The sequence below is a fragment of the Pantherophis guttatus genome, chromosome 2 (assembly GCF_059756535.1).
Source record: "Pantherophis guttatus breed Tessera chromosome 2, ASM5975653v1, whole genome shotgun sequence".
Lineage (NCBI taxonomy): Eukaryota > Metazoa > Chordata > Lepidosauria > Squamata > Colubridae > Pantherophis > Pantherophis guttatus.
In genome coordinates, this window is record NC_142064.1 from 230,452,311 (window position 1) to 230,475,037 (window position 22,727).

The window sequence follows — 22,727 nt, forward strand, 5'->3', positions numbered from 1 at the left end:
AGAGCTCAGATAACAGTAAATAAGATCTCAGATAAGAGATCTTCACACAACCCCTTTTTCCTTGTGTTCAATGAAAGAATGAGAGAAACAGGATGAATCCTAAATAGCTAAAAAGTTCAGCCTGATGCTCATAACCTAGAAGACTGGTCCACTATCCCAACAAAGACCTGTATTTATCTAGGACCATAAACAGCGAATTGTAACTATTGAGTACAATGATAAAACCTCTGAGGATATGACCAGAGGGTGTGATCTTACTGTTAGGAAATGGTTATTTGTCTAAGTAGTTGGTCAGGCAATATATAAACCAACAATGTATGTTTGCAGTCAGAAAGGTATTATATTGCTTTAAGACTGTATTGCATCATCCTGTACCCTGATTGGCTAAGCTCTGTAGCCAATGTACTTAAGGGAAGTCAGGATTATGGCTTGTGTGGATACTACACCATTTTACCTGCTTATTTGCTGTAACTCTCTACCTGATCTCACTGCATGATCACTGTTTGATCATAGCTACATGTTGCTTTCTACTATTTATTGAATGTTTTAATACTGAACTTGTTCCTGTTTTGAAACTCAAGAACAACTGTTTTATTGTGTAATGACAACAACTGGTAAGAAGACTTTGTACTTGGAATATGAATTGATATTTTAACTATTGTCTTATCTGTGCATGACTTGAATTGTTTTTGGACTTTGCTTTACTTTTCCTAAAAGTAAAAGACTACAACAACTCAGTGTGTTTGTATGTTAACTGTGACTATTCACAACCACTCCCAGTCGCTTTTCATGTGTTTACTTAAAGGGTACTCTGCTCAATAACCCACAACATTGGTTATGAGCCAAGAATATCCTTAACACTTACCATCATTGAATACCAAGAATGGATGTATGAAGACCCCATAGCTTCTCATCATTCAAACTTTTATCAGACATACCATCTTATAGTTCCCAAAACGTGTCTCGTTTAGTCACAGGTGGCATAAACTGGAGGTTGAAGTTGATTTCTTCATTAAGAGAAGGAACTTTTCCTTTCCTTTTCCTTTCCTCCCCCCACCATCAGTTATAAAGTTAACTTTTATCTCATTTAAAGGACAGAACAAAATATTATCTTTATGGGGAGATCAACCATCATACATTCCTCAAAAGCACGCTCTCAACCTAGCCCATATCCAGTCCTCTAGAGGAAGTCAATCTTTGAGATTAGAAATGAAATACTGTATCAGCAATTCATGTACTTTGTGGGGCCAAAAAAAACCCAACAGATCATGGACTGTGGCTTTCCATTAACTGGAAAACATTCTCACAAGCTTTGTATTGACTTTATAATTCATTATTTCAATGAATACAATGCAAACAACTTCAGGTTTCATTAGCAACTTACTTCAGTAAAGTCAATGCATTTTTAACATTTAATGATGCATTTTTTAAAAAACAAAGCAGTAAAAGTGAGATCTTTATCTTACCTTCTAAAAAAGCAGGCAAGAGCTATACTGTAGGTGGAATAGTGTACCAAGTAACAGATTTTTGAACACTTTTTCTTACAGGTGGTATGCAGTCTATAGGAAAAGTAAATATATTTGTATATATAATCCATGGGTTTAAATATATCATATCATTTATTTTTTTATGAGCTAGTGTCACTCATAATATCAAGCTTATAACCTTGTCAAGGTGCAGTATATAGTTTATACCGGCAAGAAACCAAGCAATTCACAAAAAGGTTTGGGTATTTCCAAACACAAAAGAAAGCCTCCTTATATCGGGAACATGATTTGGGACAGTTTATACAAATTAATGATTGTGTCCAGAATCCAATCCCTTTCACCATGCTATCAGTCTTCATTGCTCTTCAAAATTTGAGGTTGGGTTGATTTTCTTATCTCTCCTGTCCCTCAAAAGATGAAGTAGGCAACAACATGCCAAAGATGTCAGAAACTAATACAGATGAACAAGCAAAAGAGATAGCCCAGCATAGCAGCATTTGTACAGCAGACTGTGCGACACATTCACCATTCACGCCTCTTTAAACAGGTGTACACAACCAATGGACACTTTTAAGCCCTGCCTTTTTTTCTTTTCATCTGATTGCATTCTTACACCCTTCTAGTCTGAAAGAGATAGAAAATCACAGGAGAGTTCAACCTTATGTATGTATGCTACACTACTCTAGCTGAATTGTTATTTTGGCAACTCACTTTGGAGTAGCATGGAGAGGAAGGAGAAGAACTCTTAGCTGAATTGAAGTGAGCCTCTCTTAATGCATATTAAACAGGCATCCATTTCATTTTACTACTGAGATATAACTTGTGGTGATCAGAAGGTGACTCCTCCAGTTGATGATAAGAGTCAAGCAATGTGTTATATTTCACACTGCATCTTCTCCCAAATATTTTTTTACCAAGAACATCAATCATACATCACATTGCATGTATATGTGTGAGAGAGGGGGGGAAGGAAGAAAGGAAGGAAGGAAGGAAGGGGAAGGAAGGAAGGAAGGAAGGAAGGAAGGAAGGAAGGAAGGAAGGAAGGAAGGAAGGAAGAAGGAAAGAAAGGAAAGCTCATGATCCTTAGTTGATGAGCAGGTATCAAATCCTGTGTGAACAAAGAAACTTGTCTTCAGATACACTACAGCCTACCTATATTTAAACCAACATCCACTGCTTTATTATTGGCGCTATTCATCTGACTGTAACCTCAACATTTAATTAAGTTATCCTTGGCAGGAGAGAATAGACTGAGTCTAAACTTATTGTTTTTCCTCACTGTGAGAGAAAAAGAAGGAAAAAGTGCAGGGGAAGTCTGGTTGCCTGTCTTCCTCTCTTCTCCAAGCCACTATGCTTCTTTCTGACTATAGAGGCAGCTTACTACTAGTCTTCTTCGTTCACTCCATGTAGCTCATTGAGGTTAAAGAAATCCTGAAAGCTGCTTGTATTTCTGAATTTCTGTCCCTTCTTCAGTTCTAATCTCTGACATCAGCAGCATGTCAGAAGTTCCTCGATCAACAGTTCACTTTATTCCATTCAAAATATGACGACTAGCATGACTAGCTTTTTAAAAGGCCGAGCTGAGGTATGGTTACCAGTAACTTCGTATCTTCCATTTTCCATTACTGAAAAATATGAGTTAGATATCAACAGCACGTCTGCATGTCTTGACCATTAAATGAATACAGAAGGCTGAGACATTTATTTATTCATGATAGCCTTAGAATGTATCAAACTAGCTAGATAGCTATCTGTCATTTTATCTTCTAAATAGGGTTATTAGGAGCATGATTTCTATCATCTGTAAACCAGATCAGTTTCTTAATCTGGCTCCTATAGTATACATATGGCTGGATATAGAGAGTGATTAATGTCTGTTTGAGAGAGAGAGGGAGTGAGAGACTATATTCAGTTGCCTTGGACAATTTTGGTTCAGTTTTTGGCATATAGCCATGCTGGCCACATGACCATGAAAATAGTCTTCAGATAACTCTGGTTCCCTCAGCCAAGAAATTGAGATGAGCACTGTGCCCTATTGTCAGACACAACTGACAGGGAAACCTTTACCTTTTTAAATATTAAGTATTTAATTTAATAAATACATATAACAGAAAATATGATATGGAAGATAGTACTAACATCCCATTGCTTACAGGCCACAAGACACTTTGAAGCTTTTTTTAAAAAAAATTGGTAGATCCTGGAAGCCCAAATAGCTGAAACACAAATATGTAGGTTTTTTGCAGATCTATTCAGGAAATGAAAGGAAAAAAAAAAAGAGGGGAATGTAATGGGCTTTACAGATTCATTAAAGTACAGTAACTTCATTAAATAAACTGGGGGGAAAGTCTCAAACTTTCTGAATCCGATGTCATCAAACTATTCTCACAGCTATCTAAAAATGAATTTTTGAAAGTAATTATCCCTGACAACTACAAATCTTTCACCTTTATACATAACAAACACAGATCACTAAGTTAAAATAATAACAATTTGGCTGAGATGCTTCTATTGGTGCCAGTGTTGTCATAACTAGAAGAACAAACATTCCATTTATTCAAATAAAAGCACAATCAGAGATTTTGTTAAATCCTGTGAGATTTAGCCTGTGAAACTATGAGAAGAATAAATTACTTTGGGGGAAAGCAGCTATATGTACAAGTTTCGCCTTCATTGTAAGATGCTGAAGATACTGAAAAAGGAAGCAATTAAAATACAACAAAAGCAGACAGACTTACAGTCAAACATATAACAGCAAAGCAAAGCTTTTCAATGAAAAAAGCATGCATGCATCAGATGCAAGTTGTGATTATGATTAGTAGGTTGGCAGGCATTGGACAGCTGACTTTTAAGGCTTTTCAAAGATCCTTCAAAATCCCATACTGGGATCCCCATTTTTGTGGGGAGGAGGATAAAAGTCCAATTGGAAGTCAAAGATCATTTCACGGAGGTCTCACACATTGGCTTTTTACCTACTCACAAAATACCCTCAACAGCACCCATGTCACCTTCTTTTTTTCTAACCAGGTAAGAAAAGTAGACTGCAGACCCATTTTATTTTGCAAGATCACTTATTCCTTATGTGTAAAATGTAAGGACCGTCTTGGAAATAAAGATGATTCTGCAGCCTAACATTTTGCTTTGTGGTATACTGGCTTCCTGTTTAAAATATTTAAAAATTCCATTTAAAAATTCAGGCAAACATTTGTTTGATAGGTACGACTAGGGGGTGAGGTGTCCACAGGGAAATGAGTGTTTGTGAATACCACACTAGGAACTCCAGACCTAGTGTGGACATTTTTGTGTAGAAAAACAAAACAAAAGTTCAATTCATACCTGATAATCAAAACAGAGAAACCTATAGTCCATGAAACAATGTTAGCGTATAAGTTGCACCCTCCTTGGCTACCAATCATGGTTATATAAGATGGTAGGATAATGCCAAGATCCAGCAACAACTAAACGGCTGAAAGTATCCCACTTCTGCCACACAGGAAAACTTTCATAGTATAAAGCGAAGATAACAATCATTCTCCATTGTAATTTATTATCCATTATAAAACATTCAGCACAATATTTTATTTAGTTTACCACTGCTGTAAATGTTTAGGAGAGTGGCTAATCTTCACCAATATCTCCATAAGCATCAACCTGGGTGCATCACAGAAAACAAACTAACTCAAAGTTCAGAAGAGATACTTTAAAGATTGGAGCATTTACAAGATGGACTGAAATATTGGGTCTTTTCTCTGCTACCAACCAATTTAAAAGTGAACCCATTGGCCCTTTCTGGCAATACCAATGCTGTACATTTCAGAAAATGGAACCAATAATGCCCTGGAAGATCATAGACTCCATGATGACGTACATCATTATTAGGACATTGTATGGATGAGAAAAAGATGGCTGGTACTATACCACCTTCCTAGGACCATTCCTTTTCAAAGCACAGAATAAATGGCCTGTAAGCACTCCAATGAGCCACAGTCTCACTTTTAAACTGAACAAAGGAGAACGGAGAAAGCCCTTTGACTGTCTGATAATCCAGTTTGTAACTACAAATACCACGAGAAAATAATTTCTCTTTCTCCACTCAATGAAAGTTCCTGAATTTGCCTCTCCTACCATATGTATATTTATCTTCTCCTTCTATTTATTGCCAGTTTAATGGAGAATAACTGAGATAACAATATTGTAGTTTAAAGAACAATGACTGCTAGAATAAACAAGTGCTGAGACCATGAACAGAAAAAATGTCTGAAGACCGAGTAATAAAAAAACTGATGATTTTGCATATATTTGATTGAAATGTCAGATGCCCTATTAATGATGCTTCATCTGCAGCCTATGATTCATTAACGCATGCTATGATAGCCTTTTTCTGAATGCAATGGGGCAATAATCTGCATACAACAGCAATGACTTTTTTTCCCCCAAAGCCTTTCATTAAGGAAAAAGGAGAGAAAGTCAATAGCTAACATTTTTTTAAATTTTTGGAACAAGAAATATCTTGGTGTTTGGAGGTACACAAATCTGTAGCATTCATTTAGGGAAAATAATATGATTGTATAATTTAAAAAAGAAGAAGGAACACATTATTAACCACTATCATCCCACAGAACATCTGACAGCAAATCTTATACTGAATATCAAACATGGCTCTTGCAGAACAGTTAGTATCTAAAATAAGGATAAGAGTACTCAGTCACTGCTTGGGAGGTGTTGAAATGACTTGGGGTTATGCCAGAAACTGTCCTTGGTACTCTTCATCTCAGGACATTTTCAGAAGCTGCAACAAGCTGATGTTGTTGACTCAAATTTCTCAACACTCAAAACAGTTTTCTGATTTAACCATTAGATTAGAACATCCACCCAGCTTTCTCCAACCTGATACTCTTTAGCAACTTCCATGATCCACAACCTATGAGGTGGATGAGTGGCAATTCTGGAAATGCTATTTCCAACTCATACAGAGTATCATGGGTTACGATAGTCTAGATTAGATCTTGTTTCACAAAGAATCTTCGCAAAAGTGAAAAGATCATACATGGGACATTGCAAGTCTTCTGATCGTACCCCAATCTAATCTAATTGGTTTAATAGCCAATTTTAATTTTACTTTTCCTCCTCATTAAATATCAGTTTCACAGAGTTGCAGAGGTGTTTTGACTCAACAACAATATTTAGAAAGTCAAAAATTAAAGCCTTTAAGTAACTGGTAGCAATTGTATCTAAGCATGAGATCATACTGCTGTCTGATGTTTGATCATTTCTTTTAAAATGATTGTTACAATGGCTTTTTGAACTTCTTAGGCAGGAAGACAGCTCAGGGGGAGGCTCAACTAACCACCTTTCAAAGGCATAATATCCACACAGCATTTAAAGTTGTTCTGTTAAGGAGTCCTAGTGGTACAGTGATTAAGTGCAATATCGCAGGCAAATTCTGCCCAAAGTCTAGAGTTCGATCCTGACAGGGCCCAAGGTTGATTCAGCCTTCCATCCTTCCAAGGTTAGTAAAATGAGGACCCAGATTGGTGGGACAGTATGCAAATAATGCTTACATTTGCAAACTGCTCAGAGAGTGCAATGGGGTGGTATATAACTCTAAATGCTATTGCTATTCTGAGACCTGGAAGCTACTTTTTGCCAGTTGTTGATAAATATGAGAAAGCCACTCAGAGAACTTTTCAAATGAGGACAATCATGTATTAAAATTCCTTTGTTCTTTACATAATTTGCATCTAATTTCCCTTTATATATTGTGTTCAAGTTAACCAGAATCCTCTGCCTGTGATTAGGGCTGTCAATTAAAATGGTTAATCTATCACCTGTCTTTTAATTGAACTATTTAAATAAATATTCATATTACCAAATATTCTCTCTAACTATAATAGTCCTTTAATGTTATGGAGATGAATTGGCAAACAATATTTTGTTGGTATTAAAATAATAGGGTTTTTTTGGGGGGGGGAGGGAGGGTTGTTGGAAAACCATGACACTCATTATTTGAGCAAAATGTCTTTTTGGGGGTGGAGATAAAAAATAAATTGCAACCATAATCTTGGGAACTATTTAGAAACCAGCAAAACCCTGAAGTGCTGCTCCGGATGAATGTTCATCAAATAATAATACTCATAAAGGAGGATGGAGCTTAACAAGGAAATTTGCATGGTAAATGCTTCAAATTCCTAAACATCTGAACAGTGTTCACACTGAATCTAAACACCATCATCAAAGTAAACACCACAACCACTACCATCCTATTTTAACTAGGCACGGTTGTTTTATGTTCACTGCGGTTGAAGGAAACCTACCACCGTTTCATATTGGAACATGAAACAGCAACTGACTTAGGATATAAATTAACACAAGAGTTTTTTAAAGTTGAGTTTTTCCTTCACATTTAAAGCAGATAACTCCAAGATTTTTATTTATTTATTTATTTATTTTGGGTTGTTATTGGAAGCATTTTAAGACATTTCCTTTAAAGCTGTAGTGAAAACCTCAGACCAGAAGGCATCCTCTGTATTGTTGGACTTCAATTCTGGTCACCCTCAAAAGAATATGGCGGTGGTCGTAACGATGCCATGAGGAGTGAAGGCATATATTGCATATACTTTTTGGTATGAGTAAGCTACATAAAATAGGCAAAAAAAGACACCCCAACCTATTTCTTGCTTCTCTATTTAACAGCATCAGAAATAGGTGACCTGAATGAGTATTCAGTCTGAGATCAATTATCAAAGAAAACCGTCATGCTCAAAAGGCTACCCCCTAAAAGGAAAGGGGAGATATCTAGAAGAATTGCCTGTGGTACATTCTAAAGCAACTCAGAGAGTTATTCTCAGCATGGAGAATCAAAAAGCTCTGGGCAAAAGATTAACATTATAAAAGCAGCATCTCATGGGAATAGAACAGCTTCAGGTAGACTTCTGTATAATCTTCGGGATAAGAACAAAGTAGGGATGAGTTCTCAAAGATAAGGCTCCTCTCAACACAGTCTCTACAACACTCTGGCAAAAAAAAAAGTTTCAAACTACTTACTGTTTGGATCTACATTTTCACAAAGTTCTGTTTTTGCTTCCCCATTGGGCCTGTCGCTAGTTTTGTGTGATAGTCGTGATGACATGGTGGCTGCTGTCACTACTGCTTTGAAGCTGCGTTTCCGCTTTTGGACGTTTAGTTCAGGATGAAAGATGATGATATAAACTTTCGGCATGTAAAGCATCCCCAGGGCCACTGAAGCACTTAAGTTCATAGATATTGTAAGGGTGGTGGTTTGTACATAGACCTAGAAGACAGAATAGGAAAAGACACACCATTGAAAAACAAGGAGTGGGTGAGTGCAATAAGTTCAACAACGGAGGTGCCTTTTATGCGATTCCAAACAGATCTTCGGTATTCCAAATTCCTCATCAATAACCATTTGTCAGACGCTCATGTTATTTAGGTTATGTGTGGACTTTTGGTCTACACAATCTATCTGAGGCCATAGTGACAGGGGGAAAAAATGACAGAAATACTTCTTAAGCTTGGTACAAAATTAACTTGATATTGTAAGTGAATTTACTCAGTAAGTTTTCATAGGTGAAAAAATGTTGTTGTTTTTTTGTTGCTGTCAATTATAAAATTAACACATTTGTTTCCATTTTGGCTTAGACACTGTCCAAATATACCTGTGTTTTTCTAATGAATATGTTTTCAACTGAGATTGAAACATTTAAATAGTTGGTATCGAGAATTTTTTTTAAAAAGAGAAGTATAAAAAACTTAACCAACAGAATTTGATTGGAGTGATTGACAAGGCTCTAATGGACTGAAATGGAGAGTTCCCTTCTTCCCTAAAAGCTTTTTCCCAATCAATGCCCGTAGTTAAACCCAGCCCTCATTATAAAACAATATGGATTCCATTAATGATTATTTGAGGAATATTTCCCATATATCCTCTTAGAGGGCATTTGCAAATGACAAGAACGTGTGCATGTGTGTGAGAGAGAGAGAGATTGAAAACCTAAATTCTGGGGGAAAAGATCTTATGGACATTTTCAAAACATAGCTGCTATTGTATGCAAAAACCACGAGTTTCTAAGAACCATATAATTCAAGAAAAGGGCCATTTAAGTCATTGAGTTCAAACCCCTTCTCAGTGAAGATATACAAATAAAGGCATTCTTTTTTTTTTTTTACATTATAGCTTAGCAATTGGTTCCACTGTAGAACTAAAGTTTTCTCTAACATTTAATTGAGTTCTTCTTCTTCTTTTTTTTTTGTAATTTAAGAATACTATTCTGTTTCTTATACTCTGAGACAAAAAAGAATAATTTGGCTGTACATAGCATCCCTTCACATTTTAAAAGCACTAACATATTCCCTTCAGAAATCTATTGCCAAGTTTAAATTTTCTCAATTTTCTATTTCTCACTATAAAATTTAGTTTCTTGTCCTCTGGTCATCCTCACTGCCCTTCTCTCAACTTATTCTAGTCTCTCTGATTTTTTCTTAAAACGTAATGCCCCAAATGAACACTGTTCCTATAGTGAGTGCTGCAGAATTAACTTTTCATAATTTGGAAATTATGCTATGATTGATGCAATCTAAAATTGTTTTTCCATTTTTAGCAGCTATGTCACACTAACTTCTTTTGCTAAACCATATATGTATATTGTGCGCCAATGTATTTGATTTCTTTAACTTAAATGAATAATTTTATGTTTGTTTCATCCTTTTATTTTCAGTTCAAATTTGCTAAAGCAATTTTTAGATTTGTTTTTATCTTTCACTATCCCACTCGATTTTGAGCCATCTACAATCTCATCAGCATTTTTCATCTTTTTGTCCAAGTTATTACAGTAAATATTTCAGATTTGCAGCTTTAGGACCAAATCTGATGGAATTAAGTCAATACTTCCCCCAATTTGATGAGAAAACATTGATCAATAACTTTTTAAGTACAGTTTCCAAGCTAACTGGATTTACTTAATGGTATCCACCTATTTTAGTTTCTAAGTGGTTTCTAAGCATACAATTTGCCTTTTTACAACAGTTAATCTCTGGTTTGACATTTGTTTGCAGTGTTTGCTTGTCTGTTTTTAATTTAATATATACATGGATATATATTACACAGGATACAGGATATCATGTTAAGCAATGTAAGCAATTTGAGAGAAATCAATATTAAACAACATGAAACCAAGTATCCAAAGACTCTAATCAACCAGTCATCACACAAAGAATTCAATGTGTCATTTCATACAGGCTTGGAGAAAGACCCAGGACTCATTTAAATAAGGCTATTGTGTGTGTATGGGGTGGAGCTGTACAAATCTCTGGGTGGGCAGTTCCCAGAGAATGCCAAATCTGCCCAATCATATGAGATGTTTAATTATAGGAGACAGATACCCACCCACCCACCCCAATAATTGACCTATGCCATGTGGGCCTTTATAGGTGATAACCAGCATCCTGAATTATATCCGAAAGTCTATTTGTAAGTAATAGACTCAAAAAGAAGCAACATTATGACATGGCCATAGGTGCCTGTTAAAGCTGCTTTTTAGGACAGCTGCAGCTTCTAAATTGTTTTCAAGGCCAGCATATTGCAGTAATTTGCACTGTGGTTGTCTTAGGGTCTCATAGTCTAGCTATGGACTCTACTGCTGCAAAAAATAAATTTGTGTGAAGGCCTACCTGCTCCTTGACCAAGACCTATACATCTAAGGAAACCCACACGTTGTGTACCAGTCCCAAAGACCTAATCATGCTTGAAAATGAAACATCCTCACACTCATGTGATCCATAGGATCACAACCACTCCATTTTAGGGGTCAGCTTGAGTCCATTCCTCGCCATCTAGCTTTTTAGTACCTTCTTAGTTCAAATTCATGTATTGTACTTTTTGTCAAGATTTTGTTGTTCCAAAAGGATGTTCCAGAATTTCAGAACTCTAACCACCTACTCCTCTCAATAACATCTCTTCTGCACATTGAGTCTGTCCAATGCATTATTTTGACTGCAGCCAAAATAATGAGTCTTAATTTTTGAAAAATCAAGGAAAGCAAGGTGGACATCCTACAATTCTTTGCCAGACACTTTTTAAGCCCTCTTGTTATCCTCTTGGATCTCCTTCTAACCATACTTCCAAATTTCAGTGTCATAAAGGAAGAAAATTAGAAGCCTGAGTCACCCTATGTAGAGATGATAAACCCATATTAGAATAAGCACTAAACTAAATTATCCCAGATAATATTTTTAAATTGATTCTCCAATCTCTCTCACTCCTCAAAATGAAAGACCAAATAACAACGATCATCCTAGCCTTATCTATAGGCATGAAGTATTAGATACATTTCTCACCACCATATCTTAAGAAGGAATTATTGAATTGGAAAGGGTTCAAACAAGAGTAATCAGGAGCATTTAGGGGTGGGGGTTATCAAAACAGTCAAGATGGCGGCCAGAAGCCCACAATTTAAACTGCCTTCCTTTTTGACATGATTAAAGTGCAAAAGCAGCTGTCCTAAATGAAAGATTACAGCAAGTAGCTCCTCAGTTTGCAGTGACATCAGGCTAGCAAACTTCTCAAATGCATTTAGTTGGTCATTGCATAACTCAAGGGATAGACTAAATGGGACTCTTGTTATATCCATCAAGGTTAATTTTATTCTTATTTTATGCATAGCTGAAGGACAATAGGAACTCATTCTATCAATGTGACAATGGTCATAGTGTAGGTCAGTGGCTGCTATTAGATGGCTTCAAAATTTCCTTCCTACAGTGTTCTGCATTTGGAGAGCTTGTGATAGAATAGTGCTTTACAAAATGGCTATGGGAAGATTGAAGCAGCACATGGAAAAAACAGTATTTTTTTTAAAAAAAATGTCAAAACCACACACGTTATAATTCTTTCCTGGTACAGAAATGTGAGTCAAGAATAAATTCCAGCTCATTCATTCTTTTCCTTTCATTTCTAAAAGAGAATGAACATTCTAAGGGACCAAACCAACGAAGCACTAAAACATGATTTTAACTTCCATCAAGTTGAATAAATCCTATTCTAAATCTTCTTATAGGCTAAGAATTAAGTGCCTGAATGGGTCACCAACCTGTACAAGCATATAGGACTAAGGATGAAAAATTAGTAAATCATGTTGCAGATCACAGAGGCTTTATGATATTTTGCAAGCTTCATCAACTTATTTAATAGTTTAATCAATTAATGCTTTAATTGCAGATTAAAATTTGTCCCTCATTTATTATTTCATCTGGTTTATAGAAGTATGTTAATTCATTCTTGCATGTTCCAAATATAAATGAACACGAAACTCAGACATAACTGTCCTTGAAATTTGAAGAGCAGGCTAGCAACTATTTTGCATTTGAGGACAGCTTTGTTCAAATATTACCTCAAATTATACATTAACATAAAAAGAATAAATTCCTATGAGTTGTAAGCTTGTAATTTTACTTTTTCCCCCTTCTCTGGAACAGCTACACTGAGATGAGAATAGCCTCCATACTCATTTTAAGATGATTTCAGTGCCTGAAATGGAAATTAATATCAAAGAAGAGTCAGTAGCCAAAGTGCTACATGCCAAGAAAATGATAAGGATATGACTGTAATTTTTAGACTTTGGGATGACGGATGATAAAATCCCTCAATCCAGGAGTATGATTGTAGTTAGTGGAGAAGAACCTTGAAATTCATGAATTGATTTGGAAATGATAACATAATGAGGCCAAAGCCTCAAGGGAATTACTAATAGCACCAGATTTTTAAAAAGGATCCTTTGTTTGACTAAGACACCCACTGTTGGAACAGGAACTATGGGAAGTCCCTGTTTGGTATGAACCAAAGAAAACTTGAAATGGTCACTGTTACGTATTGAATACATATAGTTTTGCTAAAGTAAAACTAACCTTTAGATGACCCTAACTGTTAACTTCGACTGTTTTGGAGGGAAACTTAGAACATTCATATTTGGGCGGGCTTTTTCAAGTATTATGATTGGTTGAGGCCCTGTGGACCCGGAGTATAAATTACAGGGATTTGCTTGTTGTTGAGAGTTCCAGTTGAGTCAATAAATGCTGTTGTATCTATGCTATCTGTTCTTGCCTACCACATCCCACAACATAATAGTCACTCCCGAGACGAAGTGCATTAAATTCTTCAGGCTGCTTCAGGAATTTGTGAATGTAGGTAGATTGGAATGGGCTACTTTATATCAGATAATTATATGATATTCAAGACATGAGATCATAGGAAGGAATGGACTGGCAATGATACTCAAAGAGACATTGTTACAAATGTGCTAATTTGTAACTAAATAAATGACAGGACTGTATCAGAATTGATGGTTGTCTAATGAACATCAAATGTTACACAAGGGTATGGTTCTGCAACAGACAAAATCCTGCAAAAGCAGCGAGGAATTCAATGGCTAATTGCAAAACCTGGGAAATGAAATGGCTAGCAAAAACATAATCTTTTTGGACCCAATCTGAGGACCCAGATTGTTGGGGGAAATATGCTATTTAGTATACTGTCTTTGGTGTAAGACGCCCAGAGTCCTCGGAGAGTAGGCATCATAGAAATATTATTATTATTATTATTATTATTATTATTATTATTATTATTATTATTATTATTATTATTAATAATAATAATAATAATAATAATAATAATAATAATAATAATCTTTCTAATTAGCATTGCAGTGCAAAATATTCTGTAAGCTGCATTGAGTCGCCATGGGCGAATAAGGTGGCAATATAAATTCAATAAATAAAAAAATAAAAGTTTAAGAAATGGAGCAACCTAACATTAAAGAAAGATTTGGATTAAATAAAAACAATAATGCCAATTACATATTGATAGGCTTTTAAGAGACCTCTTTGTTCATTGCCAGTATGTGGTTTAAATAACAAACCATCTACTCAGAAACTCAGCATCTTTAGAAGAGCAACACTGCAATAAAATCATAGGACACAAAATGAAAAAGTTCATTTGGTGTAATCAGCCAGGAGACTTCCATATGCAGCTTGTTGTCAAATGTACAAAATAGGTATGTCAGCAAGATTTGGTCTGGTTTACAATTGGCCTTGTGAAAAGGTTAGTTTTGTTTTTACCTTTGGTTTTATTGATTCGTTTGAGCTGGCTAGGATTATTATCTGAGATAAGTGGTCATATAACTTCTATTAATCAATAAATAAATCACATGCAGTCAAAATATATCGGTTCTATAAGAAATGGAGTTGATATGCTTATCTTAGGTAATAAAATACCCCAGGATTTATGGAAAGCAATAGGGAACTCTCTTAAAGCTGAACTGGAGAGCAACGCAAGTAGGTTTCAAGTGCAAGGAAAAATGGATAATGAAAGTTTGGGTCTACTAAGATATTATAAGAAAGACATGACTGGAAAGTATGGAATCAAATGAGAGTGCCAAAAGTTTGAGATACGTGGATGGCACCCTTTTGTTATTCAAAATAAAAGATGGAAAAGACCCTATTATAAAAATAAAACTGAAACACTTCTACATACATACCAAGGGTGGGTTCTAATTTTTTTTTACTATTGGTTCTGTGGGCGTGGCTTATTTTGTGGGTGTGGCTTGGTGGTCAGTGACAGTGGGTGTGGCTTGATGGTCAGGTGACTGAGTGGGTGTGGCCAACTCAATGTCACTCATGTCAAGGAGTGCCTCACCTGGCCCCTCCCCTCCCAGCCATTCCTTGTCACACTCAGCCTCAACGTATCTATAGTTCTGTAAACGTATGTATAGTTCTGTTCATCTTTTTTTCAGCTTTATTATCTATATACTATAGATGCGCTTTCATGGACCACTGAAAGGAGGAAATGGCTCACATGCTTTGCCCAAGAGTGTGATAGGCAACAGGCTTTTAAGGGGCTGCCAGAAAGAAGGGGGGGGCAATGTATTTTCTAAAGCACCAGAAGGCAAAACAAGAAGCAATGGATAGAAATTGAACAAGGAGAGAAGCAACCTAAAACTAAGGAGAAACTTCCTGACAGTGTGAATTAATAAAGGTACAGAAATATTTCAGTCATAATTTCACATATAAAATATCCATTCGTGTAATACAACCTGCATATTGTTCAAAACACTCATTAGTATTATGGCTGATGTTTGACAGCAAGCCTAAAAGTCAAAGATTACAAGAGTGCTCCTTTCCCTGTATGTACACAAAACACCACATACCAGGAATAGCATATTAAGATGGACTTACATACCAATTATACTGTTCCCTTTCAGGATAAACAACATTATACAGAATGCAGAAGCTGGGGAAAATACCCATGTTTGGAAAAATTGAGCTGTGTAGAAGATGGGAAAGATCATGTATAGATTGGATTTTTGAGAACAAGGTCATTTTCAGAATATTATAGAAATTGCTACAGTATAGATTAGCAATTGAGGGCAGGTCAAAATTGAAGGTATTTTTCCTACAACATTAGGGGCTCAGCTTTACTCAGAGATCATTCTAATCCTAACAAACTCTGAGTCAATGAAGAACAAAAAAATATAATTGTTGAAGATCATCTAGTCAGCTTAATAGTAGAATAGCTATTTAATGTGGATCTCCTTACCTCTAATTCAATGTTCTTCCCCTACTATACAATGTCTTAGAATCAGAAAGATTTGCCTTCACATACCCAGGGCTCAAGTCATACAGGATATAATTAAAGAAAGAAAGTTTCTCTAACTTTAGAGAACTTTAACAGTACCCAAAATAAGCAATTAATTGCTATAGAGCACAGTCCCCAACCTTTCCAGTTTGGCAACCCAGTGGTGTGTGTGTGTATGTGTGTGTATCAGGCATGTGCATGTGCCCATGTGTGCACAGCTCCATTTGTGCAAGTGGTAGTACATGTACCCATTGCGCCCATGAATGGAGCATCATGAGTGAGCACAAGTGCTATCCACTCACGTGAATGGAGCTTCACACATGCACTCATGCAGCCCAGTTTCTAAAAGGCCGTGGGCTGGTAGTGGCCTGGGGGTTGTAGAGGAATGCTTTCTAGAGAATGTGGCAGCTTCTTAGCTTAAACCTCCAGAAACAGGGGAGAGACTATTAGAATCTGCCCCAGGAGCATATTCTCATTCCTGCCACTTCCATTGGACTGAACATTTGAGTTTTTACTGATTTTTTTTTCTTCACACATACAAACACCAGGGATGTCTCCAGTATGTCATATCCTATTCAGATGCTGGCACTATTTCAGCATAAACATTTCTATGCAGAAGGGATTTTAAAGCTGTAAATACTATTCCAAGGTCACATTTTACTATTGTCTCCATCAAAGAACAACTGACTTTTTGTACTAACACTTTTTTAAAAAAAATTTTATTATATTTTATTAATATAATAAAAGAATAAAGATTTTTTTTTCCTTTTTGTACTAACACTTTGAAAAGAAATATAAAGGAATGCTTACTTTTTGTTCTTAATGATTTCCATCAGTTAAGGTCTTTTGATAGAAATTAATAGCAGAAACAGCTGCCTATTCATGGGCTCTACGAAAACATTGGATTTTTGTATTTGTTTATTATTTAAAGACTCAGGTATCCTGCTTTTAAAAACCTAATTCTTACCTAATTCCTTTATGGCAAATTTATTGCCATAAAGGAATACTGATAAAGCAGTAATAAAATACAGTGGTTTTACTAAGGATTTATAAAACGGTACTAATATTTTACTTGATTTTGATTCTATGCCTCTGTTTATACAACTAAGGATTGTATTAGCTTTTTTGTCTGCTACTGCACACTGCTGGCTCATGTTTAAGAGATTGTCCACTAGGATTCCAAGGTCCCTCTGATAATTACCATTTTTGAGCCAGGTTTTGCCTAATCTGTACTTGTACCTTTGATTTTTCCTGCCTACGTATAAAACCTTACAATTCATGTTGTTGGATAGGGCCCATTGTTCAAATCTGTCAAGACCTTTTTGGATCCTGAGCTTGTCTTCTGGGGTGATGGCTATTCCTATCATCTTAGTGTCATCTGCAAATTTGATGAGTTCCCCTTCTATTCCCACATCTAAGATGAAGATATTGAATAGTACTGGACCTATGACAGAACCTTGTGGTACCCACTGCTTACTTCCCTCCATGTAGATGTAGTACTATTAAGGACTACTCATTGAGTATGGTTTGTGAGCCAGTTACAAATCCATCTGGTGGTGATGCTGTCTGTCCCACATTTTACCAAGAAGTAGGTTGTGATCTACTTTGCTGAATGCCTTGCTGATGTCTAAGTATACTATGTCCACAGCATTTTGTTTATCTACTAATTTAGCCACTTTTGAAAGAATGAAATAAGATTGGTTTAGCATGATCTAGAACTCATGCTGGCTTCTAGTTATAATTTTATTTGTTTCTAGATGTTCACAGGTCTATTGTTGTTGTTGTTGTTGTTGTTGTTGTTGTTGTTGTTGTTATTATTATTATTATTATTATTATTATTATTATTATTATTATTATTTTTCTCCAGTATCTTCCCAGGTATTGATGTTAGACTAATTGCTCTGTAGTTTCGTGGGTCTCAGGTTTTTGTTTTTGTTTTTGTTTTGAAGATGGGAACCACATCAGCTTTTTTCCAATCCTCTGGTAGTTCCCTGGTGCTCCAGAATTTTTTAAAGATATGGTACAATGGTTCTGAGATAACATCTGCCAGCTCTTTCAGAACTCTGGGATGTAATTCATCAGATCCTGGTGGTTTATATTCCTCAAGTTCATATTTGCATTATTTTTATCTTTCTAACTCTGGTTTGTTTGTTGCATTGTTAACTCTTAGACTGCATAGCTCCTTAAATATAGAGCTTTCAATATAGGACTGCCTCTGAATAAGAGGCGCATAGAGAATTCTATATTCAATAGAGGGATTTCAGAATTAATGAAATTATTTCCATTTTTCAGGCTCCATTTTTCATCTATGCTGTCATATTATCTTTAGTAAGTAGGGACATTTTATCTTTAGTAAGTGGGGATATTTTATCTATACTTCCATCTTTATAAATTACTTTTGGAAACATATATTAAATATAGATAAAATAAACTGTAGGAATATATAAATAATATCTCTCTTGTGCCCCTTTTCTCTCCCTCTCTCCCTCTGCCTCTCTTTTTCTTTGTGGATGTTTTAATTTTTTCCTTAATTACACTATATTTAAGGCTTTTGTTTTGCTTTTGTTCTGGAATTCCTTGGCTTATATTTTCAAAAGTGCAGTGCAGCTTTTAAAACAGAAGTGGTAAATGAGCACTCTTAACTACCTGCACTGTTGCATTCTGCAGCAATTCTGCAGCAATTACAGCTTCTGAATACCTTCAAGGGCATTGCAAAGAGGAAACTTTGCAGTAATCCAAATAAAGAAGACCAAGGTACAATTGTGCTGCCCCACTCACTCACACATACATGTCAGTGTGGTTTATGGAGAGTCTGGTATTCCCCAGCAGTTCTCTTCTCCCGACTTTTGAATTGTTCCAAACAAAGCCAGTCACAAGCAAGCCCAGATTAATCCCCCAGGCAATGGACAATTAGTCCATAAAACAAAACTGCTCAAACAAGTAAGTCCAATAAATAAACATAAAGCCCCCAGGCAAAACCTGAAAGCACATCCACATTAGCTCACTGGTTATCGAAGTTCAGACTCTCAAAATTCAAGTAGAAAACACAAACAAACACACAGCCACGACCTGCACATGATGTTCCCAGCAACATCTCTGTCTGCCATGCTAAATAGCTTCTTGGTACAGTCCATAAAGAGGAGCAGGGCCTTCTCCCAAGCAATCTGGCAGACCTCCATTTCTCTGCCCTGCATGCTCTGAGATCCACCATGGCAGGCAGCTCCTCCCCCTCCTCTTCACTGTCCTGCAAGCCTGTAATTCTCTTTCTGCTGGCCATTCAGGGTCAACAATTAACTCCATTCCTGATGTGCCAGGAATGAGCTCGTTCTCCCTCAAGCTGGCCTCCAAGGAAGAGTTGGAGGAGTTGTCCAAGGGAGACGACAAGTGACTGAGCAGGACCTCATGATCCATTAATAGGTTTGATTTATAGGCCTTCAGAGATTTCTTTCAATTTGCAAGTCTTTTATGGTTTTCAACCACTTTTACATTTCTTAACATAATGGGGGATAGGGGAAGAAAACCGATTCACAAATAAACATTAGAATAGCTTCCTATGCTGTTTGGCTGCCGCTATTTTATTTTATTTTATTTTTTTGATTCAGAGGCAATAAGCAGTCCAGTATGGATAATCAAGGCTTTACTCCAAGACAGTATGAGAAACAAAGAAGAAACAATAAAATATAGCTTACAAAAATACAACACTATGCCTAAAGAAGCAATGACATCTTACTAACATCTCCCATTCAAAACAAAAACCCAACCAATGATGGACCCCTTTTCCAAGCCAGTAGGTGTGCAGGTTAGTTCGGCTCTGATATTTGTTTTATAGGGATTTGTGATTGGTTTATATAGAACACAGTCAATAATGAATCCACCTGTACATGACTGATCATTTTTGCCAAGGACAAGGAGGCTGGGTATATCCCATAAACATGTCCATCTACTCATCCCATCCCATCTCATCTCATCTCATCTCATCTCATCTCATCTCATCTCATCTCATCATCTCATCTCATTCTTGACAGTGTTCATCTACCTATGCCAAGAGAAAGGCTACGCCAAGAGCAAAAAGTATCTAGTTTATATAAAAGGTACTTTTTCAAAAGGCAACTGGACTTCCTTTGTTTTTCCTTGAAGATGTTTTGCTTCTCATCCAAGAAGTTTCTTCAGTTCTGACATTCTTGGATGAGAAGCAAAACATCTTCAAGTAAAAACAAAAAAAGTCCAATTGCCACTTGTAAAAGCATCTTTGGGACAATCATGACTTGGATGACTGAGAATCTCTATCAACATTTTTATATCGGAGAGTTATAGCCAAGAACGGAGAAGATCATACCACCCTATCAAGATGTTTTATGCCAAGACTGAACAGGTCAGATCAATAAAGTAGCTGCTTGAGGTTAACTGATATAGTGTGCTAAATACTCAAATATATTTCACTGTATAGTTATTATATAGAAGTATAGAATTATATCAATGTAAGGGGAAGAGTGCACACCACTGTCCATTTCCTCTTTGCCAGTTTTCCAGAAATTCCACCATTACTACACTTCCCAATATATTTTGTTTGAGTACCACTAGGAGCCATATATCTGGAAGCAGTAGGTAGATCATCTACCCACATGATCTTGCATTAAAAACACTGAACTACAGGAAGAAAAGTTGTGTTTTGTTTTTTAGGATATTTCTTTTTCAAAATAAATACATAAATCCTAACTAAATAATAAAAACATTTTGTGCATATTTTTTTTTTAATGAGATATCTGAAGGTACAAGAGGTAGAATGTAGGGGAAATAATACTCTGCTTAAGTATAAGCTAATAGAGAGTGCAACAACACCATTTTATGAACATTGTTTGTCTTTTTAAATGCACATCTGTAACACTTAATTCTGAAAAGTTAAAACCCCTTTTGCCATATTTATCACCACAATTATGACTTTTTCCATTTTATTTATGCATTTAATTCTACATTTCTCTCTCTCTCTCTCTCTCTCTCTCTCTCTCTCTCTCTCTCTCTCTCTCTCTCTCTCTCTGAAATAACCATTCTTTGGATAATCAAGAATACAAAGAAAATCAGTTATAGTAGGAAGGTAGAACTATGTAAACTAAAGGCAATATAGACCACTAGGTCCCAAAAGTAGATTTCAGAAACATTCCCAAACTGAGATTGCCACCTGAAAGATCTTACTCTAGCCCTCAACATCTGATGAAGACAAGCAGAAAGTGCCTTTCTTGAAATGTTCTGAAGGTCCAAGTATATCAATAGTTTAGGTAACCAAGGCTCAAGTAATATTCTTGCATTCCAAACGTTATTGTATTCACATCTATGTGCAAAGGGGTTAGTGATTAATAATCCTGATATTTGAATAATATATTTCAAATAATATATTATTCATGATTTCCATGTATGACTTTTTAAAAATTTTACAGTCACGTGACATCAATACTAGCCTACTGAGATTTGTAGTTGCTATAGTTTAAAGTGGCAATTGAGTTACAGAGTTATGCTAAGTTGATTGCTAGCCTGCAATGAAGTTCAGTGAGTTTTACCAATGACTAATGATGGTTCCCCAGGGGACATTTGATAAACAAATGACAGTAGTTATGATGATTGAAGCTATTACTATACAGAATAACAAGGCATGCAAATAGCCTCTATAGGTTTCCATGGGAATGTCAAGGAAGCATGTTGCACCACCTGATTTTCAATTCAATACTGTGTAATTAAAGAAAAAGCAATCTTCTTTTTTAGGTAAAAGAAAATGACAGCAAGCTATTTTCCCCACACTTACTTCTTTAATACTTGGTAAGGCTGTGGGTCCATGCTGAATGTACTAATTTACTATTAAGCTAAAGAAGCCTTGTACTGAAACTGTATTAACAAGCTGTTTCGTGATGAAGAAAAGATTTGGCCAAACACAGACTAAAGAAGTGTAGACCATAAAAATATTTCAAACTCTGATCCTATATATGAATATTGTATATGAAGCTCCATTAATAATGGAATTCATAATAGCTGGTCTTACTTCTCAGCTCCATTGGTGTCAGCTTTACCCACCTTTATTCTTCACTCTTGAAAGAATGACTTGAAAGCTTTGTATTAACTAAAATGGGATTAGAGTTCCCACTGATTATCTTTTAGTTTAAAAAGATGGAGTCTGCAGCCTTGAGAGATTAAAGATTTTGAAAAACAATAAACAAAAACATGCAGTCTCATAATTCAGCTCTTTATGTCTCATATTCAGCTCTTTAAGTCTATGTAGATACTCAGTCATTCAGGTCATGGTTGTCCCAAAGGTGCCTTTTCAAGAGGCAACTGGACTTTCTGGTTTTTCTTTGAAGACATTTCGCTTCTCATCCAAGAAGCTTCTTCAGCTCTGACTGGATGGTAGGGAATGGAAGGATTTATACTCTTTGCAGACAGATGGTCATTTGCATTTTTTTAGTGGGTCGTTAAGGTCACTTGGAGGTTTATCTGTGTCATCAGGGTCACCTGAGTGGTGCAAATAGGTGTGGAGCCTTCTTGGAACTGTTGAAATGACTATGTTATAGATTGGAGATAGATGATGCTGTATCCCTTCCCCCTCTGTTGAGAGA

The 22,727-nt window shown here is 36.1% G+C and overlaps 1 protein-coding gene across 3 annotated transcripts in view; it reads right to left on the reverse strand.

Annotated features, from left to right (window-relative positions):
• Positions 1-22,727, reverse strand: part of GRM7 (glutamate metabotropic receptor 7) — a 496,237-nt gene that overhangs the window by 25,979 nt on the left and 447,531 nt on the right. The window contains exons 9-10 of one of the 3 annotated variants that reach the window (XM_034431643.3): positions 8,532-8,778; positions 1,467-1,559 (exon numbers count right to left, since the gene is read on the reverse strand). The exons of 1 other annotated variant lie outside the window; for it this stretch is intronic. In XM_034431643.3, the coding sequence (XP_034287534.1) occupies positions 1,489-1,559; positions 8,532-8,778 (318 nt within the window). In that variant the 3' untranslated portion in view covers positions 1,467-1,488. The remainder of the gene's footprint in view (positions 1-1,466; positions 1,560-8,531; positions 8,779-22,727) is intronic. One more of the 3 variants, XM_034431644.3, reaches the window with a different exon arrangement.